Source organism: Corythoichthys intestinalis, chromosome 7, assembly GCF_030265065.1.
Source record: "Corythoichthys intestinalis isolate RoL2023-P3 chromosome 7, ASM3026506v1, whole genome shotgun sequence".
Taxonomy (NCBI): Eukaryota; Metazoa; Chordata; class Actinopteri; order Syngnathiformes; family Syngnathidae; genus Corythoichthys; species Corythoichthys intestinalis.
The window spans coordinates 60,231,958-60,253,975 of NC_080401.1; the positions used below are offsets into that span (position 1 = coordinate 60,231,958).

At 45.5% G+C, this 22,018-nt stretch overlaps 1 protein-coding gene across 1 annotated transcript in view; it reads left to right on the plus strand.

Annotated features, from left to right (window-relative positions):
- The window catches only part of apc2 (APC regulator of WNT signaling pathway 2), a 40,130-nt gene extending 18,201 nt beyond the window's left edge, over nucleotides 1-21,929 (plus strand). The window contains exons 10-17 of the mRNA XM_057841423.1: nucleotides 331-429; nucleotides 497-636; nucleotides 817-1,011; nucleotides 1,071-1,285; nucleotides 3,916-4,465; nucleotides 4,556-5,009; nucleotides 8,599-11,872; nucleotides 17,882-21,929. Of these exons, the coding sequence (XP_057697406.1) occupies nucleotides 331-429; nucleotides 497-636; nucleotides 817-1,011; nucleotides 1,071-1,285; nucleotides 3,916-4,465; nucleotides 4,556-5,009; nucleotides 8,599-11,872; nucleotides 17,882-18,467 (5,513 nt within the window). The 3' untranslated portion in view covers nucleotides 18,468-21,929. The remainder of the gene's footprint in view (nucleotides 1-330; nucleotides 430-496; nucleotides 637-816; nucleotides 1,012-1,070; nucleotides 1,286-3,915; nucleotides 4,466-4,555; nucleotides 5,010-8,598; nucleotides 11,873-17,881) is intronic.
- Nucleotides 21,930-22,018: the final 89 nt, after the last annotated feature.

Here is a 22,018-nt window from a genome sequence, read left to right on the forward strand (position 1 = left end):
TTGAATCCCTCATCTAAAAACCTAACATGGGTTTGAAACCCTAGTTTGAAAACCTAACTCAGGTTTTAAACCCTACTGTGGAACCCTCAGCCTAGTTTGAAACTATCATCTGAAACCCTAACACGGGTTTGAAAACCTATCACAGGTTTGAAACCCTACTTTGAAATCTAAACCATAGTTTGAAAACCCAGGTTTTAAACCCTACTGTGGAACCCTTAGCCTAGTTTAAAACCCTAACACTGGTTTGAAACCCTTCTTTGAAACCATTTTGGTGCGTAACGCTAATGCTAACGCAAAGCCCAATTGCTTGACATGTTCTCCTGACGGCAGATGTTCCGGAACCTGTAGAACCTCAGATCTGCCAGGCCACGTGCGCCATCATGAAGCTATCCTTTGAAGAAGAGTTCCGCCGCGCCATGAACGAATTAGGTAGGTGAAAAGCTCGAACGAAAACCTGCACTGGAATAGCTAACGCGAACCCGGCGCCGCCCCGCAGGTGGTCTCCAGGTGGTGGCGGATCTGATCCATTTGGACCACCGGATGTACGGCACACAGAACGATCCCATCAACATGGCGCTGCGACGCTACGCCGGGATGGCCTTGACAAACCTCACCTTTGGAGATGTGGTCAACAAGGTAGGTAGAGCGACTGCCGCCATTTTTTACACCCTAACCTCCAATCGGAGTGGGGGGGGGCCCTTCCCAGTTCAAGTCAATTGGACGTCTAGTGCCGTCAATGGCACTCAAACATGAGCCAGCCTATTGTTGTCTATCGTTGTCACTAGCATTTTGCTTATTTTGGGTCACTTGCCGCAGGCCACTCTGTGTTCAAAGAAGAGTTGCCTCCAAGCTCTGGTGGCCCAGTTGGGCTCCGACAGCGAGGAACTCCACCAGGTGGTCTCCAGCATTCTGAGAAACCTGTCCTGGCGGGCCGACATCAGCAGCAAGCGAGTCCTGAGGGACATCGGCTGCGTCTCCGCCCTGATGATGTGCGCCCTGCAGGCCACCAAGGTGAGGACATCGTCGGAGAAACGTTTTCAGAAGACAAGGAGCTAATTGCCGTTTTCCAGGAGTCCACCTTGAAGAGTCTCCTGAGCGCTTTGTGGAATCTGTCGGCTCACAGCTTGGAAAACAAGGAGTCGGTGTGCGCCGTGGACGGCGCCCTGGGCTTCTTAGTCAGCACGCTGACGTACCGCTGTCAAACCAACTCGCTCGCCATCATCGAGAGCGGCGGCGGCATCCTCAGAAACGTCTCCAGTCTGGTGGCTACGCGAGAAGACTACAGGTGGATAGCCAAAATTTGGACTCGGTTGGGAATAGCGTGACCTCAGAATACTATGACTCAAAGTAGTTTTCCAAAAAATTTCACTCGAGTACAAGTAAAAAGTATTAGATGAAAATAATACTCAAGTACTGAGTAACTACTGAAGAGGATTAGGATCAGTGAAGAAGAAAACCCCCAAAAGAACAAAGTCACAATTCTTGAATTCAAAGTCAGAACATGTCAGAATTTTGAGATTAAAGTCAGAATTATGACTTTAATTCTGTCAGAAAGTGAAAGTGTCTGAAGTTTGAGAATAAACTCAGAGTTTATTCCTAGAATTCTGAGAATAAAGTCAGAATTCTCAGAATCAAGTTAGAATTCAAAGACTGAAGTTAGAATTCTGACTTTAAATCCTGAAAGTGTCTGAAGTTTAAGAATAAACTCAGAGTTTATTCCCAGAATTATGACTTTCAAATCAAGAAAGTCTGACTTTGGTCTCGGGCTTCCGATTTTAACTTCTGAGAAGTCAGAATTCTTAGAATAAAGTCAGCATATAAAGAATAAAGTTAGAATTCCGACGTTCCTGACTATCAATTCTGAGAATAAATTCAAATTCTGATTGGGAATAAACTCAGAATACTGACTTATTCTGCGTTTATTCCCAGAATTCTGGCTTATAAAGAAAGTCTGACTTTGGTCTCAGAGTTCTAACATTAAATTCTTAGAATAAAGTTAAATCCTGATAGTGAAAGTCACTCAAGTTTAAGAATATACTCAGAGTTTATTCCTAGAATTCTGAGAATAAAGTCCGAATTCTCAGAATCAAGTTAGAATTCAAAGACTGAAGTTAGAATTCTGACTTTAAATCCTGAAAGTGTCTGAAGTTTAAAAATAAACTCAGAGTTTATTCCCAGAATTATGACTTTCAAATCAAGAAAGTCTGACTTTGGTCTCGGGCTTCTGATTTTAACTTCTGAGAAGTCAGAATTCTTAGAATAAAGTCAGCATTTAAAGAATAAAGTTAGAATTCCGACGTTCCTGACTGTCAATTCTGAGAATAAATTCAAATTCTGATTGGGAATAAACTCAGAATACTGAGTTATTCCGCATTTATTCCCAGAATTCTGACTTATAAAGAAAGTCTGACTTTGGTCTCAGAGTTCTAACATTAAATTCTTAGAATAAAGTTAAATCCTGATAGTGAAAGTCTCTGAAGTTTAAGAATAAACTCAGAGTTTATCCCCAGAATTATGACTTTCAAATCAAGAAAGTCTGGTCTCGGAGTTCTGACATTTAATTCTGAGAATAGTCAAATTCCTATTGGGAATAAGATCAGACTGCTGAATTCATTCCCAGAATTCTGAAAGTGAATGTGTCTGAAGTTTGAGAATAAATTATTCCCAGAATTCTGACTTTTTAAGAAAGTCTGACTTTGGTATCTGACTTCTGACAATAAAGTCGGAATTCTCAGAATAAAGTCAGCATTCAAAGAATAAATTTAGAATTCCGACTTTAAATCCTGAAAGTGTCTGAAGTTTAAGAATAAACTCTGAGTTTATTCCCAGAATTCTTAACTTTATTCTGGAGTTCCAACTTTAAATTCTGAGAATAAAATCAGAATTCTCAAAATAAAGTCAGCATTGAAAGAATAAAGTTAGAATTGCGAAGTTAAATCCTGAAAGTGAACGTGTCTAAAGTTTGAGAATAAACTCTGAATTTATTCCCAGAATGATGACTTTTAAATCAGATTTTCAAATCAAGGAACTCTGACTCTGGTCTCTGAGTTCTGACTGTAAAATTCTGAGAATAAAGCCAAATTTTCATTGGGAATAAACTCAGAATACTGAGTTATTCTAAATTTATTCCCAGAATTCCGACTTTTGAAGAAAGTCAGACTTTGGTCTCCGAGTTCTGACTTTTCTCAGAATAAAGTCAGCATTCAAAGAATAAATTTAGAATTCCAACTGTAATTCTGTCAGAAAGTGAAAATGTATGAAGTTTGAGAATAAACTCCCGAGTTTATTCACAGAATTAAGACTTTTAGGTCACTTTCAAAACAAGAAAGTCTGACTTTATTCTCTGAATTTAAAGTCAAAACTCCGAGACCAAAGTCAGACTTTCTTTAAAAGTCAGAATTCTGACTTTATTCTTAGAATTTAACGTCAGAACTCCAAGACCAAAGTCAGACTTTCTTTAAAAGTCAGATTTCTTGGAATAAACTCTGAGTTTTTTCTCTATCAGAATTTAACTTTATATAATAAAGTCAGAATTTTAAGATTAAAGTTAGAATTCCGACTTTAGATTCTAAAAGTGAAAGTGTCTGAAGTTTGAGAATAAACTCAGGATTCTGAAAATAAACTCAGACTTTAAAGTGAGAATTAAACCCCTCATCATTTTGTTTCTTTGTCACTGGCCCTAAACATCTTATTTTAACCACTGTGGGCATATCTGGCAAAAATAAAGTCCACCTACAACAAAGACTGGGGTGAAAACCTGAATCTAGTACTTATTTCTTATTCATATAGCTCTGGAACGTATCCCATAGTCGTATCAAGAATGACCTCGTAAAACAACCCTTGAAAATAGACTTTTCTCCAAAAGTCAAGCATTGTTGAAAGATCTCCAGTACTTACCTTCTTGTCCTTCTCCAGGCAAGTTCTCCGGGACCACAACTGCCTCCAGACTCTGCTGCAGCACCTGCGTTCTCACAGCTTGACCATCGTCAGCAACGCCTGCGGCACCCTCTGGAACCTTTCGTCCCGCAGCCCCCGAGACCAGGAGCTGCTGTGGGATCTGGGCGCGGTGGGCACGCTGCGCAACCTCATCCACTCCAAACACAAGATGATCGCCATGGGCAGCGCGGCGGCGCTGAGGAACCTGCTGAGTCACCGGCCCCCCAAGTACAAGGACGCCTCGGTGCTGTCGCCGGGCTCGTGCGCGCCATCGCTCTACATGAGGAAGCAGAGGGCGCTGGAGGCCGAGCTGGACGCCCGACACCTGGCTGAGACCTTCGACACGCTGGACGGGCGCGGCCTCCGCAAGCAACTGCGACACGCCGAGAGCCTGGCAAAGGATTACGCCTCAGATTCCGGCTGTTTTGACGACGAGGAGGCCCCCGTCTGCCGCGGTCCAGACACCGTCTCCGTGCTGTCCGCCTATCTGGACAACTCTGAGTCGCTTCAGAAGAGGGACGCGGAGCAGGTGGGGCTAAAAAAAACTGGGAAAAGTCAGAATTCTGACTCTAAGGTGAGATTTCTGTCTTTAATTTTTTCTTCACTTGGCTCATTCTAGACAAGAAGTCAGTACCCGCAAGCGCGGAGACAAGCGGCGCCCGACGACGAGGCGTCCTCTGCCGCCGCCGAGACCCTGGCCGAGAAGATCACCGACGCGGTGGCCAAGATCGACCGATTGGTGGAGGACATTGCCATGCATACGTCGTCCGAGGACAGCTTCAGCCTCAGCTCCGAGGACCACCTGGCGGACTGGCCCCACGGACCGGACCGCTCCCCCTGTCGTCTGTCCGATACCAGTAGCCTGGCCCGCCGGGAACGCCTGGGCAGGGCCCGGGCGTTACTCCGACTGAAAAGCGCTCACACAAGCGTGTCCACCGACAGCTTGAACAGCAGCAGCGACGGCTACTGCGGCAGCAAAGAGCGAGTCCGATCCGTCCCCAAAACTCGGGTCCAGCAAAAAAGACCGGACCGCTTGGAACTGAAGGTGGCCCACCAAGGCGGGCTTTCCGCAGGTATGGCCCAATCGCTTTTTCATGCCGTCTTAAATGAAGGTCATTCCCGTGTCCAATTTCAGTCACTCTCTGTGAATTTGGGGTGGGGCATTTTTCGGGTCAGCTCCTTACTTAACTCATTGTCGGCGCTAGACATCCATTTGGCAAATGAATGTTCTTTCAATTAAAATAGGGTTAGGGCAGTAGTTCTTAACCTTGCTAAAGGTACCGAACCCCACAAGTTTCTCATGTGGATTCACCGAACCCTTCCGAATGAGATAATAAAGCATTTTTTTTTTCAAATTCAAAACAGAAATATCTAAGCTAGCAAGCTAATAATTTAGCAAACTCCCATTCAAACAGGTCAAAATTTGACACCACGCTGCCTATTGGTCTGTTGTATTCCCTCATACCAAGTGCAAGTCAACCTTCCACTGAGCAAACCAGTTCCTCCTCCCATCAGACCGAGGATGAGCAGTTAAAAAGAATGGATTAAGCCTGGAAATTGGGAGCAAACCAGTACAAAATCTGGTCTAAAAAGCCACTTTACCTAAATTAAATCAGAGTACGAAAATAGGGCTATGCGTTTCTTTAGCTTTGCCGAACCCCTGGGGTTCGATTGAACCCAGGTTAAGAAACACTGGGTTAGGGCAAGGGTGGTCAAACTATTCCACAAAGGGCAGCAGGGGCAGGCTTTTGTGACCACACTCAGGCAGTGACCCCACAGGAATATGTAAAAAGGTTGTCTGCTCGATTGCTTGTTTGAGTGGTACAGTTGTTTCCATTTATTTCTACAACTCTGATTTTTCTCTGATAGAGTGATTGGAACAGATACTTCTTTGTCACAAAAAACATTCATGAAGTTTGGTTCTTTTATGACTTTATTATGGGTGAACAGAAAAAAGTGATCAAATCTGCTAGGTCAAAAATATACATACAGCAGCGCTAATATTTGGTAACATGTCCCTTGGCCATTTTCACTTCAATTAGGCGCTTTTGGTTGCCATCCACAAGCTTCTGGTTGAATCTTTGACCACTCCTCTTGACAGAATTGGTGCAGTTCAGTTAAATTTGATGGCTTCCTGACATGGACTTGTTTCTTCAGCATTGTCCACAAGTTCTCAATAGGGTTTTAGTCAGGCCATTCGAAAACCTTAATTCTAGCCTGATTTAGCCATTCCATTACCACTTTTGATGTGTGTTTGGGTTCATTGTCCTGTTGGAACACCCAACTGCGCCCAAGACCCAATCTTCGGGCTGATGACGTTAGGTTATCTTGAAGAATTTGAAGGTAATCCCCCTTCTTCATTATCCCATTTACTCTCTGTAAAGCACCAGTTCCATTGGCAGCAAAACAGCCCCACAGCATAATACTACCACCACCGTGCTTGACGGTAGGCATGGTGTACTTGGGGTTAAAGGCCTCACCTTTTCTCCTCCAAACATTCTGGGCATTGTGGCCAAACAGCTTGATTTTTGTTTCGTCTGACCACAGAACTTTCCTCCAGAAGGTCTTATCTTTGTCCATGTGAGCAGCAGCAAACTTCAGTCGAGCCTTAAGGTGCCGCTTTTGGAGCACGGGCTTCCTTCTTGCACGGCAGCCTCTCAGTCCATGGAGATGCAAAACACGCTTGACTGTGGACACTGACACCTGTGTTCCAGCGGCTTCTAATTCTTGGCAGATCTGCTTTTTGGTGATTCTCAGTTGAATCTTCACCCTCCTGACCAATTTCCTCTCAGCAGCAGGTGATAGCTTGCGTTTTCTTCCTGATCATGGCAGTGACAAAACAGTGCCATGCACTTTATACTTACAAACAATTGTTTGCACTGTTGCTCTTGGGACCTGCAGCTGCTTTGAAATGGCTCCAAGTGACTTTCCTGACTTGTTCAAGTCAATGATTCGCTTTTTTAGATCCATGTATGTATATTTTTGACCGAGCAGATTTGATCACTTTTTCTGTTAACCCATAATAAAGTCATAAAAGAAGCAAACTTCATGAATGTTTTTTGTGAAGAAGAAGTATCTGTTCCAATCACTCTATCGGAGAAAAATCAGAGTTGTAGAAATAACTGGAAACTCAAGAGAGCCATGACATTATGTTCTTCACAAGTGTATGTAAACTTTTGACCACAACTGTATATTGTTTGACAAAGCCAAGGTAGCACTGCATTTGCAAATATTCAGATGCTAATTATAGCTATCCACCTGATTAGTCAGTTTGGTATCAGGGTCTTCTGACTACCTTCTGGGCTTGCTTTAATAACCAAAAAAACCCTGAACTTGCAGTGATAAAACCTGATTTAGGTTTCCAAATTAGGGTTTCAAACTACTGTTCTTGGGTACACCACCTATACATCAGTAATGAACCACAGGTCATAGGGTGTTTCAGGTCTTTGATCATCAGATACCCTCGCTCTGGCGACCCAGCCGAGGGTGATCAGCCCCCGACTTGTGTCCATGTGGCTTGCTACTCCAAGGATCCCACCTCAGGGTACATAGCTATCCCGAGGCTTTTTCCGCAGCCTCAGAGATTGATTTAATGGCTCTTCGGCACAGCTGCCCTTTTACTCCAAGGGGTTTAAGGGTTTGAGATAGAGACTGGCTAGCAAAGCCGCAACAGCCCACCTCAACTGGTTGGGAGCAGGCTGTCCAGCCATTGCTCCGGCACTCGGTCACCAACTCTGCATATTTGGCCCTCTTACGTTCGTTGGCCTCCTCAGTTCATTTTTCTCAGGGGACAGTAAGCCATCAGGACCACTTGCTTTGTCGTCTGTGATGTTAGCACCATGTCTGGGCGGAGCGACGTGGCCAGTATATTCTCTGGGAATTTCAGCTGTTTCCCCAGGTCGACTTGGAGTTTCCAGTCCTGTGCGGTGGTGAGAAGCCCCCCAGAGATACTTGACTGATGCCTTTTCTCCAGCTCTGACAAAAGTGATGGACTGGTTGGGGGTGTGCTGGTACCTGCAGTTGGTAATAGCTGTGCTGATTGTATCTGCTAGGGCCCTGAGAACTTGGTCGCGGCTCCAGCGGTACTGCCCTTCCCTCAAGGTCTTTGGGGGACTAGAATATTGTTTAAAAAAAAACATTCCACTTTACTTCCTGTAGATTCTGGGGCATTTTCAGGTCACTTTCTGTTGAACTCTAACGCTGGTTTGAAAACCTAACTCTGGTTTTAAACACTATGTTGTAAGCCTAGCCTTAGTTTACAAACACTAATTTGGAACCCGAAGCCTAGTTTGAACTGAAACCCTAACTCAGGTTTTAGAAACTATGTTGGAACCCTGGCCTTAGTTTGAACCCTAATTTGGACACTGAACCGTAGTTTGAAACCCTGAATTGAAAGCCTAGCTCTAACTTCAAACCTTATTGTGGAACCCTAACTCTAGTTTGAATCCCTGGTTTGGAACCTTAACCCCACATAGTACCACAGACCACTGTACCTCCCTACTAAGCCTAACAATTGTAGGCCATCTTTGAACCCTGCTCCTAGTTCCAAATCCTCATTTAGAACTAGACTTTTTCATTTTAATTTTCATCATTTTAGAGTCCAATACTCAGAGTAAAGTAAGACTGACGGAATGAATTTTCCTGCTTTTTACTGACCCGCAGAAACCCAGGAAGAGTACCGAGACGTTCTCATCCCGGAGAGAGATTCCGCGGACAACAGAGTCCCAGTCACCGTGGAGCCAGCTGACTCGGACGCCGAAAAGAACCCGGCAGTTCAAACGCCGCTCAGCGTGTCCACCAAAGTCTCCTCCGACGTCAGCATGGCCTCTGTCAAGCTTTCTCCTTCGTACCAACGGATCCAGAGCGCAGCCAAGACGGACATTCCGGCGGCCGACGCCACGAGGAAACAAGCCTGGGTGTCCGTCGCCGAGTTTTCCACCGTGACACCCGGCAGGAATCCCGCCATCGGCGCCATGGAGACCCTCCAAAAGTACTCGGTGGAGAACACGCCCATCTGCTTCTCCCGATGCAGCTCCCTGTCTTCGTTGTCCTCCGGGCCGGATGGACACGAGCCGGAGGAGAGCGACTCCTCGCTGGAAATCCTCGACGGAGGACGGAGAGCCGAAGACGACGAGACCTTGGCGGACCTGAGCGACAGCCAGCTGCTCCTCACAGATTCCAAAACCTTCCCGAGCAAAACTCCGGTGGAAATTCCTCATCCGTCCAAACGGGAGAAGGTCTTCCTCAGGGGACCCTCGCCGATGGAAGACCGATCTCCCTCCAGTTCCTCCGAGAACTACGTTCAAGAGACTCCTCTGGTCATGAGTCGCTGCAGTTCGGTCAGCTCTCTTGGCAGTTTCGAGTCTCCGTCCATCGCCAGCTCCATCCAAAGCGACCCCTGCAGCGAGATGATGGACGGGACCATCAGCCCGAGCGATCTTCCGGATAGCCCCGGCCAAACGGCGCCTCCCAGTCGAAGCAAGACCCCGTGTGGAGCCGAAGCACAGTCGTGTCAGTGGGAGAACGGTCTTCAGAAGTTGATGGAGGTCAGCGATTCCAAACAGCGATTTAACCTCCCCGCCGATATGGACGCCATGATCTACTTCACGGTGGAAAAGCCCACCGAGAACTTCTCCTGCGCGTCCAGTCTGAGCGCTCTGCCTCTTCACGAGCACTACGTGCAGAAAGACGTGGAGCTCAAACTGACGCCACTTCTCCAGCAGGGCGAGAAGAACCACAGGGACGAGCAGGAGCAGCGATACAGCGAAGGCAACTCCGACGACGACATCGAGATCCTGAAGGAATGCATCAACTCGGCCATGCCGTCCAAATTCAGGAAAGTCAGACCTTCTGCCGTTCCTCCTCACTTTCCCAAAGCTTTGCATCTCCCCGTCTACATGATGCTCCCCAACGGGAAAACGCAGCTGTATCCCGGGAGGAGAATCGTCATCCCGCAGAAGGACATCAAGTTCGACGATTCGTCCGTCACCGACTCTGCCGACGGGACCCCGGTCAATTTCTCCAGCGCCACTTCGCTGAGTGACGAGACCCTCCGGTACCCGGCTAAGGAGTGTCCGTCGCGGCCCCTCGACGAGAGGATCGAGGACTTGAGGATCTTCTCCCGCTTCCGTAAAGCCGACAAAGTGAACTATCCGCGCGCCGTTCCCTCGGGCCGCACCAGCAGACACGTAGTTCCCACTCAGAAGGTTCTGATGCAGAGCAAGGAAGTGGCCGATCGGGTCGCTAGCCTGAGGAAGCGTTCTCCGAGCCGAGGAAAGAAGACGCAAATCCAGGCTTCCTCCGGGAAGCTACAACTGCCCGTCATAAAACATAAGGCGGAGACTATCTCCGACCAAAAGAGAAACCCATCCCGTTCCTCGGAGGAGACCAAATATCTCCGCCGCACCAAGGAAGCCAGCGGGAACCTGTCGAGGAGCACTGGCAACATCGGCAGGACCTCTGCGTCCCGCGCCGAGCCCCGAGGCTTTCACAAGATAAAGCAGAACCTTCTGAAGGACGACTGCCCGGCCTTTTACTCTCTCAGCTCCTCTTTGAGTTCCCTGAGCGACGCCGAGTTCGAGGAACGCAGATCCAAAGCTCAGCAGATCTGGCACAAGAACAAACGCAACTTGACGCAGCGAGCCACATCGGAGGAGCAAAGCTCTCCAAGTTCCGTCAGCGTGGACTCGGAGGACGACCTCCTCCAGAAGTGCATAACTTCTGCCATGCCCAAGCAGAGACGCAAGACGGCCTCCAGGAGGAACAAAGCGGAGAATGACCAAAAACTGCAGCAGAAGGCCTCGGACTTCTGGACCGTGGACGAGGACAGCGACGACCCGGCGTGGGACGAAGATTCCGACCTGAACAGCGTGGAATGGAGAGCCATTCAAGAAGGCGCCAACTCCGTGGTGAGCGGGCTCCAGGCCTCCAAATGCCAAGAACTGTCCTCTGAAGAAAGCGAATCGGTCTTGTCCTTCATGTCCACGTCCAGCTTCACTCCCAAAGAGAGGAAATTTGCCAAAGACAAAAAGGCTAACAAACCTCTGGACTTTGCGCAACGCAAGCCGGTGGCCAACTTGCCGGTGGTCTTCAGGGGCAGAACGGTCATCTACACTCCAGTCAAAGAGACGGCTCCTTCGCAAATACCTCCGCCCAGGAAAGCCTCCGCCAAGACGGACGCGCCGAAGAACCCCGACCTGGCTCAGCACAGATCCAAGAGCCTTCACCGCTTAGGAAGACCTCAGGAGACGGAGCTGTCCTTACCGAAAAGGAGCTCCACTCCGCCGCCGAGGATTCCCAAGAGCTCTTCGTCCGGATCTTCGCAAAGTTCTACGCGTTCCCAGAAAAAGCCGACGTCTCCGACTCAGAAGAAGAGCGTCACGCCGGCGAGTAGCCCCCCCGAAAGAAAGGGACGCTCTCCCGTGGTCGAGAAAGTGGACAAATCCACGGCCAAAACCCAGAAGTCTCCGGTCAGAATTCCGTTCATGCAGAATTCCGTCAAAACGGCGAGACCTCTGTCCCCTCTGGTCACCAACCAGACCACGGGGAGGCAAAACCAAGTCGGCGGGAAGCGCGTCCTCCCCGCCAACCGGCGCCAACTCAGCAGGACAGCTTCATCCCAACCTGGCGCCGAGTCGGACTCCAACGGATTCTTGAGACAGTTGACGTTCATCAAGGAATCGGAGAACGGGCTGAAACGTAGCCCGTCCCGGAAGGGTTCTCCTCATCGCCTGGTTCCCGGAGCTTCCACGGTCTTCCTCTGCTCGTCCCGATGCCAGGAGCTGAAGGTGGCCGCGCAGATTCCCAGGAAGACGGCGGGGATGTGCGGCGGACAGACGCAGCGAGTCCAGAGACCGGGAGTCGGCGAACGGGTCGGCGGGAGCTCGGAAAGATGCCCGCCCAGGAGAAGCGGCTCGGAAAGCCCCAACAGGCAGAGGTGGGTGAAGCCGCCAAAAATTGTGCTCAAGTAAGAGTAGCGTTACTTCAAAATAAAACTGTAATTTTTGCACTATAAGGCACACCTGACTATAAGCTGCCACCCACCAAATTTGAGATGAAAACCGCATTTGTTCATAGATAAGCCGCACTGGACTATAAGCCGCAGCTGTCTTCACTGTATTATGAGATATTTACACCAAAAGATTAGTGCTGCAACGATTAATCGATTAACTCGAGTATTCGATTAGAAAAAAATATTCAAATACAATTTTGTTGCCTCGAGTATTCGTTTAAGTAATGTTATTTTGAAAGTGTTTACCTTTAGTTTATTGATTAGGGTTGATACATTGCCCTCTGATCTGCCTGATTTCACATGGCTGAATCCAACTGCTCCCTGTTAAGACCAACTTAAGCAAAGTTTTTCTTCGGGCTAATGCTTTTTAATGCATTCGTAATTTAGTTTATATGTATATTGAGCCATTTTTTGTGGGAATATGAGTCTGAACCGTTTGTTAAGAGCATGGGGGAAAAAACATCCGCATTTTATAGCATTTAAGCTAACGGACTTTTGCCATGTAAGTTAGCCAATTGTTCTTTTGTTGTGCATAGGTCCTCATTTCTTTATTTTTAATACCGTTTGAGGCTCAGCTCAGGTATTTTAATTTTTCATGTTCCTTTTCCGATTACTCGATTATTCGAACTAACTAGTTCATCGATTAATCGACTACTAAAATAATCGATAGCTGCAGCCCTACAAAAGATATCATCCGGTAACACTTCATTTGACAGCGGCAGCATATAACCAAATGAACCACCATGAACCTTTAAAGCGTCACGGCTTCAAGAAGCTTTATTTGGCCATCACTGCTCCCTTGGGAGAGACAATCAACCTCTGCTGCCACCTGCTGTCAACACTGTTGTTGTCCAACATGCCTCCTACCATGCATTGCAGCGCTACAGATGTAAATAACAATCAAAATTCACGTTCTGTGCTAATAATTTCTTCAGTTACTGTTCCAGTTGTTATTAATTACTAGTTATGGTATTTGGTAACACTTTATTTGACAGTGGCGCCATTATACTGTCATTAGACAATCATAAGTATGACATAACACTGTCATAAGCAATAGTGAATGCCTATAACGGATGCAATTTAGTGTTATTTGGCAAATTAGCTCCCTTTTGAATGGATGTAAAAGATCCGAACTGGACATAAACGGAGTTGGTAACATTATTTCCCACATGACACCTAATGAATCCCTCATAAGCATTCAGTAATGCCCATGATAGTGTCATGTCACAATTATGACAGTCTTATGATGCCGCTGTCATATAAAGTGTTACTGATTAATAAAAAAATAAAAAAACAAATCAATAAATAAGCCGCATTTGACTATAAGCCGCAGGATTCAAAGTGAAGGAAAAAAGTAGCGGCTTATAGTCGGAAATTTACGCTACTCAAGTAGACGTATAAGTAGTCTTCTAAATATTACGGGAAGTTATGCAGAAATTCCCTAAAATCAACAGGAAATGATCCGCGGTGTACAGATAGTGACCCAAAAATCAACGGCTTGCAATTCCAGCAAAATCATCAGGAAGTGGAAAATAAACAGGAAGTGGCCCGGAAATGCCCTGAAAGTTTTGGGTTACCCACAGGTCACTTCCTGTTGATTTTGGAACATTTGAACAGGTACATTTTGGATTCACTTTCAGTTTATTGTTCACTTCCTGTTGATTTTAGTCACAAAAGTGAGTACACCCCTCGCATTTCTGCAGATATTGAAAGAGCATACGACAGGAGAAAAAAAGTCATAAATGGCATTATTATTTGAATTAGAATCATATTTTGAGACGATTCGACTATATACAACAATTTAGCAAAGCGCAGATGATGAGAAATTAGTGTTTTAATCTGCCGGTTAGCCACGCCTACCATTATAGGGCTTTAGCGTCCCCAACAGGTTTTACTATTCAGCCCATTGAGGGGGAATTATTCAGAACGAGGAAAACGCGACGAATAGAGCCGCAAAATGTCATTGTTTCTGTCTTTTCAATATTTTTACAGGATATTCTTTTTATCCAAGTATTTCCCCAGTTGCTAAATAAATGGCATGGTCATGACAAATAAGTCTTGTGCTAAATGGAATATGAAATCATAAAAATGCATTTATTCAGGACGATGGCAAAATGACTCCATAATGGTCAAAACTGTCGACTTCACCTTTACTGTCGCACCTCCCGAACGATATTTTATGACACCTAAATCGGATATATGTCATTTCTCTTCCCCGGCTTCAGAGAATGTAAACATTACAAAAGGCGTGACAGCTAGCCGACATGCTAACCCGAACCGAGTGATGTTTCAAAGTCTTCGAAGCAGAAAATAACACATAACTAGCCCGGATTATTTGACATGACGACTGGGTTGTCGATTGTCTTCGCGGATCGGCAAACCGCCCGGCGGAGAGCAATTTACAGTTCGTTCCCCGGAGGAGGGTGGCTGCAGTTGTTGTGCAGCTAACGTGCTGCTAATGTGCATAAGGAAAGCTTTTTACATGCCTATCAATGATCAAACGTAAGTAGTCCTTTATTTCAAGAAAGTTTGTAGTGTTTACTTTGTAATAGCTGTATTAATATTTGACATAATACTAAACAAGATGTTTACTCACTTCCTCGTGAGTCCAATGGTCCCACAGTAGTCGGGCTTGTTTTGGCCAATATCCACGGTGAATGGGAACCTTTTGAAACTCCAAAAAGGCGCATACGCCTCTCCCTCATACAGAATGATTTTTCTGCAGCCGTTTGGCTGGCGTGATTCGAAAAATAAACATATTAATCCGCAAAATCAGCTGAATCCTTCGTTCTCATACACAACAGTACGCTGTATAGTGAAGAGGACGTCTTCTACCGTACACGTCACAGCGCCCTCCTCCTCAATGCAAGACCGAAGCCGGAAGTCACTCATTTTCATGGCGCGGGATTCAAAAAACTAAATAAATATAGCCATCGCTTCCACACACATCCAAGCGGTCCATATCATTCAGGAGCATAAAATACCGCGTGTACTATGAAATAAACATGCTTTTTCGTGTCACATGCACTTTAAGTACAGTGGGGCAAATAAGTATTTAGTCAACCACCAATTGTGCAAGTTCTCCTACTTGAAAAGATTAGCGAAGCCTGTAATTGTCAACATGGGTAAACCTCAACCATGAGAGACAGAATGTGGAAAAATCACATTGTTTGATTTTTAAAGAATTTATTTCCTAATTAGAGTGGAAAATAAGTATTTGATCACCTACAAACAAGCAAGATTTCTGGTTGTCAAAAAGGTCTAACAAGTCTCCACTCGTTACCTGTATTAATGGCACTTGTTTTAACTCATTATTGGTATAAAAGACACCTGTCCACAACCTCCATCAGTCACACTCCAAACCCCGCTATGGCCAAGACCGAACAGCTGTCGAAGGACACCAGAGACAAAATTGTAGACCTGCACCAGGCTGGGAAGACTGAATCTGCAATAGGTAAAACTCTTGGTGTAAAGAAATCAACTGTGGGAGCAATTATTAGAAAATGGAAGACATACAAAACCACTGATAATCTCCCTCAATCTGGGGCTCCATGCAAGATCTCACCCCGTGGTAGGGCTGGGCGATATGGCCTTAAGTACGTATAACGATAAATTGAGCAGATTTACCTCGATAACGATAAATTCGCCCAAGCGGACTGTTATATCATTAGAAAATTTGAATCAATGCATGGAATACAAATGAACCGTTTCTCGTTTAATTTATTTAACCAGCTTTCAATTTAACAATTGCACATGCAGTCTAAACATTAAGTATTTAAAAAAATCTTGTAAACAATAGGAATTTTAGTCTGAACATTTATAACAGCTTGTATGACTTGAAAAATGTACAACATTATAAAAATCAATATGACGACCATTCTAACACAAATGACTTGCAGCTTTAATAGTACACTTCATACAACTTATTGGTAATGGCTGCTGTGACATAATTATTCAACACAAGTGTTTACGTCAAGGTTTCAGGTTTTTTTTTTTTTTTCCCCCAAAAACATATTTTTAATACATGCACCCCCCTACACAGACACAACCAGATTAAAGCTGTATTGCTCTGATGCCAATGAAACATTTAAGATTTTATGATGGCAGAATAAAGCAAACACATACAGAAAAATAGCTGTGGTCATTAAACTGTCATATTATATATAGGCTTCACTGTTGAATTATACTTTATGCTGAGTGCTTTACCATCATGAAAGCTTTCAGAGAAATCACACAGAGATGCCAAATAACACGACATAATGATTGCTACATGAAGTCCGTGCCCAGTCCACTCATTAATTTCAGCCGTTTCAACAAGGTTAGAGCCGCTATCCGACTCTTTCACGTTCATTTGTAGCCGCTGTTAGCCGCTAGCGTTAGCCTGTGGCTTGGCTACCAGAAGAAAGCACTGAAAGCATCCTCTCCTGAAATCGTGAGAACCAGGGAGGACAGCGGGTGAAAGCCCGTCTGGAACCCGCCAAGAGTTTACTTAATGTCGGGGGAAAGTTTGGCGAAGCTAACTTAAGCCCGACTCCATCCCGTTTACTTGTAGCGTTAGCCTACCGGGCTTCTGTTTGTTTGGCTTCCTGAAAACTACGTGACTCCATACGTAAGCACACTGTCTGCATGAACATAGCCGAACAACACAGAGTCAAAGCGGGATGAAAAGACTATATTTTCTTGTTTTATTAAATTACCGAATTTGCCGACATGGTCAAAATTACGTCGGTCATCATGAAGAAATTCGGTGACTGTAAATTTTTGGTTTACCGCCCTGCTCTACCCCGTGGTGTCAAAATGATAACAAAATGATAGCAAAAATCCAAGAACCACACGGCGGGACATAGTGAATGACCTACAGAGAGCTGGGACCACAGTAACAAAGACTACTGTCAGTACTACAACACAATGCGCCGCCAGGGACTCAAATCCTACACTGCCAGTCGTGTCCCCCTGCTGAAGAAAGTACACGTCCAGGCCCGTCTACGGTTTGCTAGAGAGCATTTGGATGATCCAAAAGAGGACTGGGAGAATGTGTTATGGTCAGATGAAACCAAAATAGAACTTTTTGGTAGAAACACAGGTTCTCGTGTTTGGAGGAGAAAGAATACCGAATTGCATCCGAAGAACACCATACCCACTGTGAAGCGTGGGGGTGGAAACATCATGCTTTGGGGCTGTTTTTCTACAAAGGGACCAGGACGACCGATTGGTGTAAAGGAAAGAATGAATGGGGCCATGTATCGAGAAATTTTGAGTGAAAATCTCCTTCCGTCAGCAAGGGCATTGAAGATGAGACGTGGCTGGGTCTTTCAGCATGACAATGATCCCAAACACACAGGAAGGGCAAAAAAGGAGTGGCTTCGTAAGAAGCATTTCAAGGTCCAGGAGTGGTCTAGCCAGTCTCCAGATCTCAACCCCATAGAAAATCTGTGAAGAGAGTCGAAAGTCCGCGTTGCCCGATGACAGCCCCAAAACATCACCGCTCTAGAGGAGATCTGCATGGAGGAATAGGCCAAAATACCAGCAACAGTGTGTGAAAAGCTTGTGAAGAGTACATAAAGGGTACATAACAAAGTATTGAAATTAACTTTTGGTATTGACCAAATACTTATTTTCCACCATGATTTGCAAATAAATTCTTTAAAAATCAAACAATGTGATTTTTTTCCACATTCTGTCTCTCATGGTTGAGGTTTACCCATGTTGACAATTACAGGCCTCGCTAAGATTTTCAAGTGGGAAAACTTGCACAATTAGTGGTTGACTAAATACTTATTTGCCCCACTGTACTTAAATATCTGCAGAAATGCGAGGGGTGTACTCACTTTTGTAATACACTGTATATACAGTATATGTCCCTAAATTGTATGTTCTGGTCTAAAAATATTATTCAAATCAATGTAACATGTTATGACCCACCTCTGCCGACAGGGCCGTCGGGAGAATCGCTCCGGGCAGAACTCGGGGGACGAGACGGGAGCAGGACAAAAACGACTTCAAACGTCACGCTTCGTCCCCGACGATCAACATCCTGAGCCGAGTGACCAGTCGCTCCTCCCTCCGGTCTTCGTCCTCCGATTCCAGCGGCCGAGCCAAAAGCGAGGACGACGCCAAAAAGAAAAGTCGGAACGACACCTGGAGGAGGATCAGGGACGAAGACGTACCTCAGATCTTGAAAAACACTCTGCCGGCTAACGCGCTAGCTCTGGCGCCTTCGCCTGACGGGGAGCGAGCACCTCCGCTTCCTCCGGTTCTTCTGGGTTCTCGCAGCGTCAGCGACGCCACCGTCCAGACGGAAGACTTCTCCGGCGCGGAGTCCGTGGGAGACGGCCCGGGACGGGCGCCTGTCAGGAGCTTCCACGACGGAGACCCGAGTGTCTCTGGCGGAAAAGCTGAGGGGCACGCCGTCAAATTCCGTCAAGGGTCTCCCAGTAAGGCAGCCAGAGTTTCTCCGTTCAACTACGTCCCCAGTCCCGTGGCAGTGCCGCAGCAGGACCGCCTCAAGACGGACGGCTAAAGTCAATCCTAGACTTCACCTCGCCTTCAGACCTCGTGCTCCACCACACCTTAGCTTAAACATCCACCTTGTTAGCAGAGGTCTTTATTGGGGGTTGGAGCCTCTAGTCCAGCGGTGTCCAAACTACGGGCCGCCAGTTTCATAATGAAAATATCATTGAATATGGGCCACACCACAAGCTCCAATTCAGCCTACATTCCGTTGCACTTCACAGCTGAAACACTGGATGGCGCTAGTACTTAACCAGTGCCTGAAAAACATTCGCTGCAAGCTTCCCTGCAAATGGATTGGACATCTACTTGTGATATACTCATGGCAGACGCGTGTAAAGACCGTTAGTTGCCCCTATCAACATGGCCGCCCTGGTGCCATGTTGGCAGCGATGTCCCATCAGAGTCAATGCATAGCCAGTCAAAAAAAGTCATAACCAGTTAATTGACGGTGCTAGACGTCCAATCCATTTGAAGTGGGAGGGTTAACAGCGAATTAACATTCATTGCCAACCCTCCCACTTCAAACAGAATGGACGGCTACTCGTGATAAGCATGAAAATACCTTTCATTGCCCCTACCAAAATGGCTGCCCGCTAAAGAAAATGCCTGAGGGCGGCTATGTTGGTAGGGGCAACCTTCCAATTAAAGTCAATGCGTTGCAATTCGAATTAAGACATAATAAGCATATTTGACCCTGTTGCCTGCCATACACGGCTATGGATGCCCAATCTGTTTGAAGCGGGAGGGCTGGCAGCAAACGAACGAAAGCTCAATCGCTGCTAAACCACATCAAATGGACTGGACGTCTAGTAGTGATACACTCATTTCAACTGATGGCAGAAACATGAAAATACCTTTTGTCGCCCCTACCAAAATGGCTGCCCGCCAAACAAAATGCCTCAGCGCGGCTATGTTGGTAGGGGCAACCTTCCCATTTAAGACATTCAAATTAAGACAATACAAGCATATTTGACCCTATTGGCTGCCATACATGGCCGTAGATGTCCAATCCATTTGTAGTGGGAATTCTGGCAGCGAATGAACGAATGCTCTTTCGCTGTCAACCCTCCCACATGAAACCGATTGTACATTTATTAGTGATTCACTCATTCCATTTGATGGCAGAAACAAAATACCTTTCTTCACCCCAACCAAAATGGCTGCCCCTCCTAACAAAATGCCTCAGGGTGGCCATGTTGGCAGGGGCGACCTTCCCATTAAAGTCAATGCATTACCACTCAAAGATATAACATGCATATTTGACCCTGTCGGCCACCATACATGGCAACGGATGTCCAATCTGCTTGAAGTGGGAAGGCTGGCAGCGAACTAACAAACGCTCATTTGCTACCATACCTCCCACTTCAAACTGACTGGATGACTACTAGTCATGAACTCATTTCAATTTACGGCAAAAGCATAAAAAGACCTGAGGCATTTTGTCACGTGGGCAGCCATATTGGTAGGGGCGACCATCCCATTAAAAGTCAATACATTGACATTCAAACGAAATAATAACCAGCTCATTTCTTAACCCATTTTTAGAGAATATTACCAATGTCTCTTTACTCATTGGCTGCCATTGACGGTGCAAGACGTCCAATCCATTTGAAGGGGAAGATCCGGCAGCGAATGGACATTAGTTGTCGTCTACTAGTAATAAACAAATTGGCGGAAGGGTGCATCTTGTCCGTAGATAGAGCTTATTTTTTAACTCATTGGCTGCCATTGACTACAATGGATGTCCAATTCATTTAAAGTAGGAGGGCTGGCAGTTACCATACTCCTGCTTCAAATGTATTAGACATCTTCTAATGAAAAACTCATTTCAAATGATGGCAAAAGCATGACAAGACTTTCCATCGGTACTACCAAAATGACCTCAGGTCGGCCATGTTGGTAGAGGCGACCGTCTCATCAATGTCAATGCATTGACATTGAAATGAAGTGACCTCAGAGAGAAAAAGTTTGGACACCTCTGCTCTAGTCATCCCCCATGAACATTTTCTACATGTTCCCAGTCTATTTGTAGAGTAATAAGGGCGTGCTAGCAATGCTAACATTCAAAGGGGTGGAGCCAAACGCAGCAGTATTAGCGCAACGACGCCATGTCTCTGAAGGACATCGAGAAAATGTCTTCCTCATACAAACTGACCATTTACGCGCTCCTGCTCGTCTGTTATTAGCATTAGCATCCAGCTAACACGAAGGACACTCGTGTATTGGTGCCGGCCTCATGTTTTTTTTCCCCGCTCTGTGATACTCAAACTTCTTTTTGCTATACAATACATGAAAATTAAAGGAAATAATGACATGATGTTTGCACGTGTGCGTAGCAGGGACAGTCTAGAACTTGAAACGACTAAAAATGTGCTTTTTTTACATTGAACGCACAGTTTGGTCCCCATATTACCGCAACACTCGAACTCAGAAAAGTGAAAACACATCAACAAGCTTCCTATTGCCAAAACGGGTTTAAAATCTGATGTCATAAAATAACTCGCTGGCTGCCATCGACGGAAATCGACATCCAATCCATTTGAATTGGAAGTAGATCAAAAGGAATAATGCCAAATGTACATGAAGTCACCCAGAAGTGCTCAAAATTCAACTGGAAGTGGTCACTGGATAGGAAGTGACACTCAAATGCCCCAAAATGTACTGTGGTATAAATCACACAGATGAAAAAACAGTGTCTGCTTTAACTGAAACCACCCAAACATTTATAGGTTTTCATTTTTTAATGACGGGGGGAGATAAGTAAGCGAACCCTCTGTTTAAGGAGCAATTGAAACCAATTTTTACCAAGCAATTTAAGTCAGGTGTGATGGGTGGTTGGAAGCTGCCATGCCCACTATAAAACACACACCTGGTAAGAATTGTCTTCATGAGAAGCATTGCCACTTTACATGAAGTAACCCAAACCAAAAAACTGACCCAAAATGAACAAACAAGACCTGGAAGTGATACAAAATCAACAGGAAGTGACCTTGGAATGCCTAAAAATCAACAGGAAATGATCAAAAATATAATGGAAGTGATGCAAGAATGCCCCCAAATTTACAGAAAGCGACCCAAAAGCGACAAAGTGACCCAAAATGAACAGGGCGAGACCTGGAAAGGCTGGAAAATCAACAGGAAGTGACCCTGGAATTACCCAAAACCAACAGAAACTACCCCAAAATTTACAAGGAAGTGACCTAAATGCCCTAAAAGTAAAAGGAACAATACAAGATAAACAGGAAGTGGCCCTGGAATACCCCAAAAAGTACCCAAAGTGATCCGAAATGTAAAGGTCATGACCTGGGAAATGCCCCAAAATTTACAGGAGGTGACCCAAAAAATCTCAACAACAATAAAAATTCAAAGCTTTATGCTGTTGTTCTAGACTGTCCCACTTGGAGGCGCTGTGTGATATAGGTAAGACGTCCTTTGTCATGTTTTCACCCAATAAAAAGTCATCACTGGCTGATTTTGTCACTCACTACGGATTGCACATGAATTCCCATTTGTCGGACAAATGTAGTCAGATTAGTCAATACTTCATGGCACCCTTAA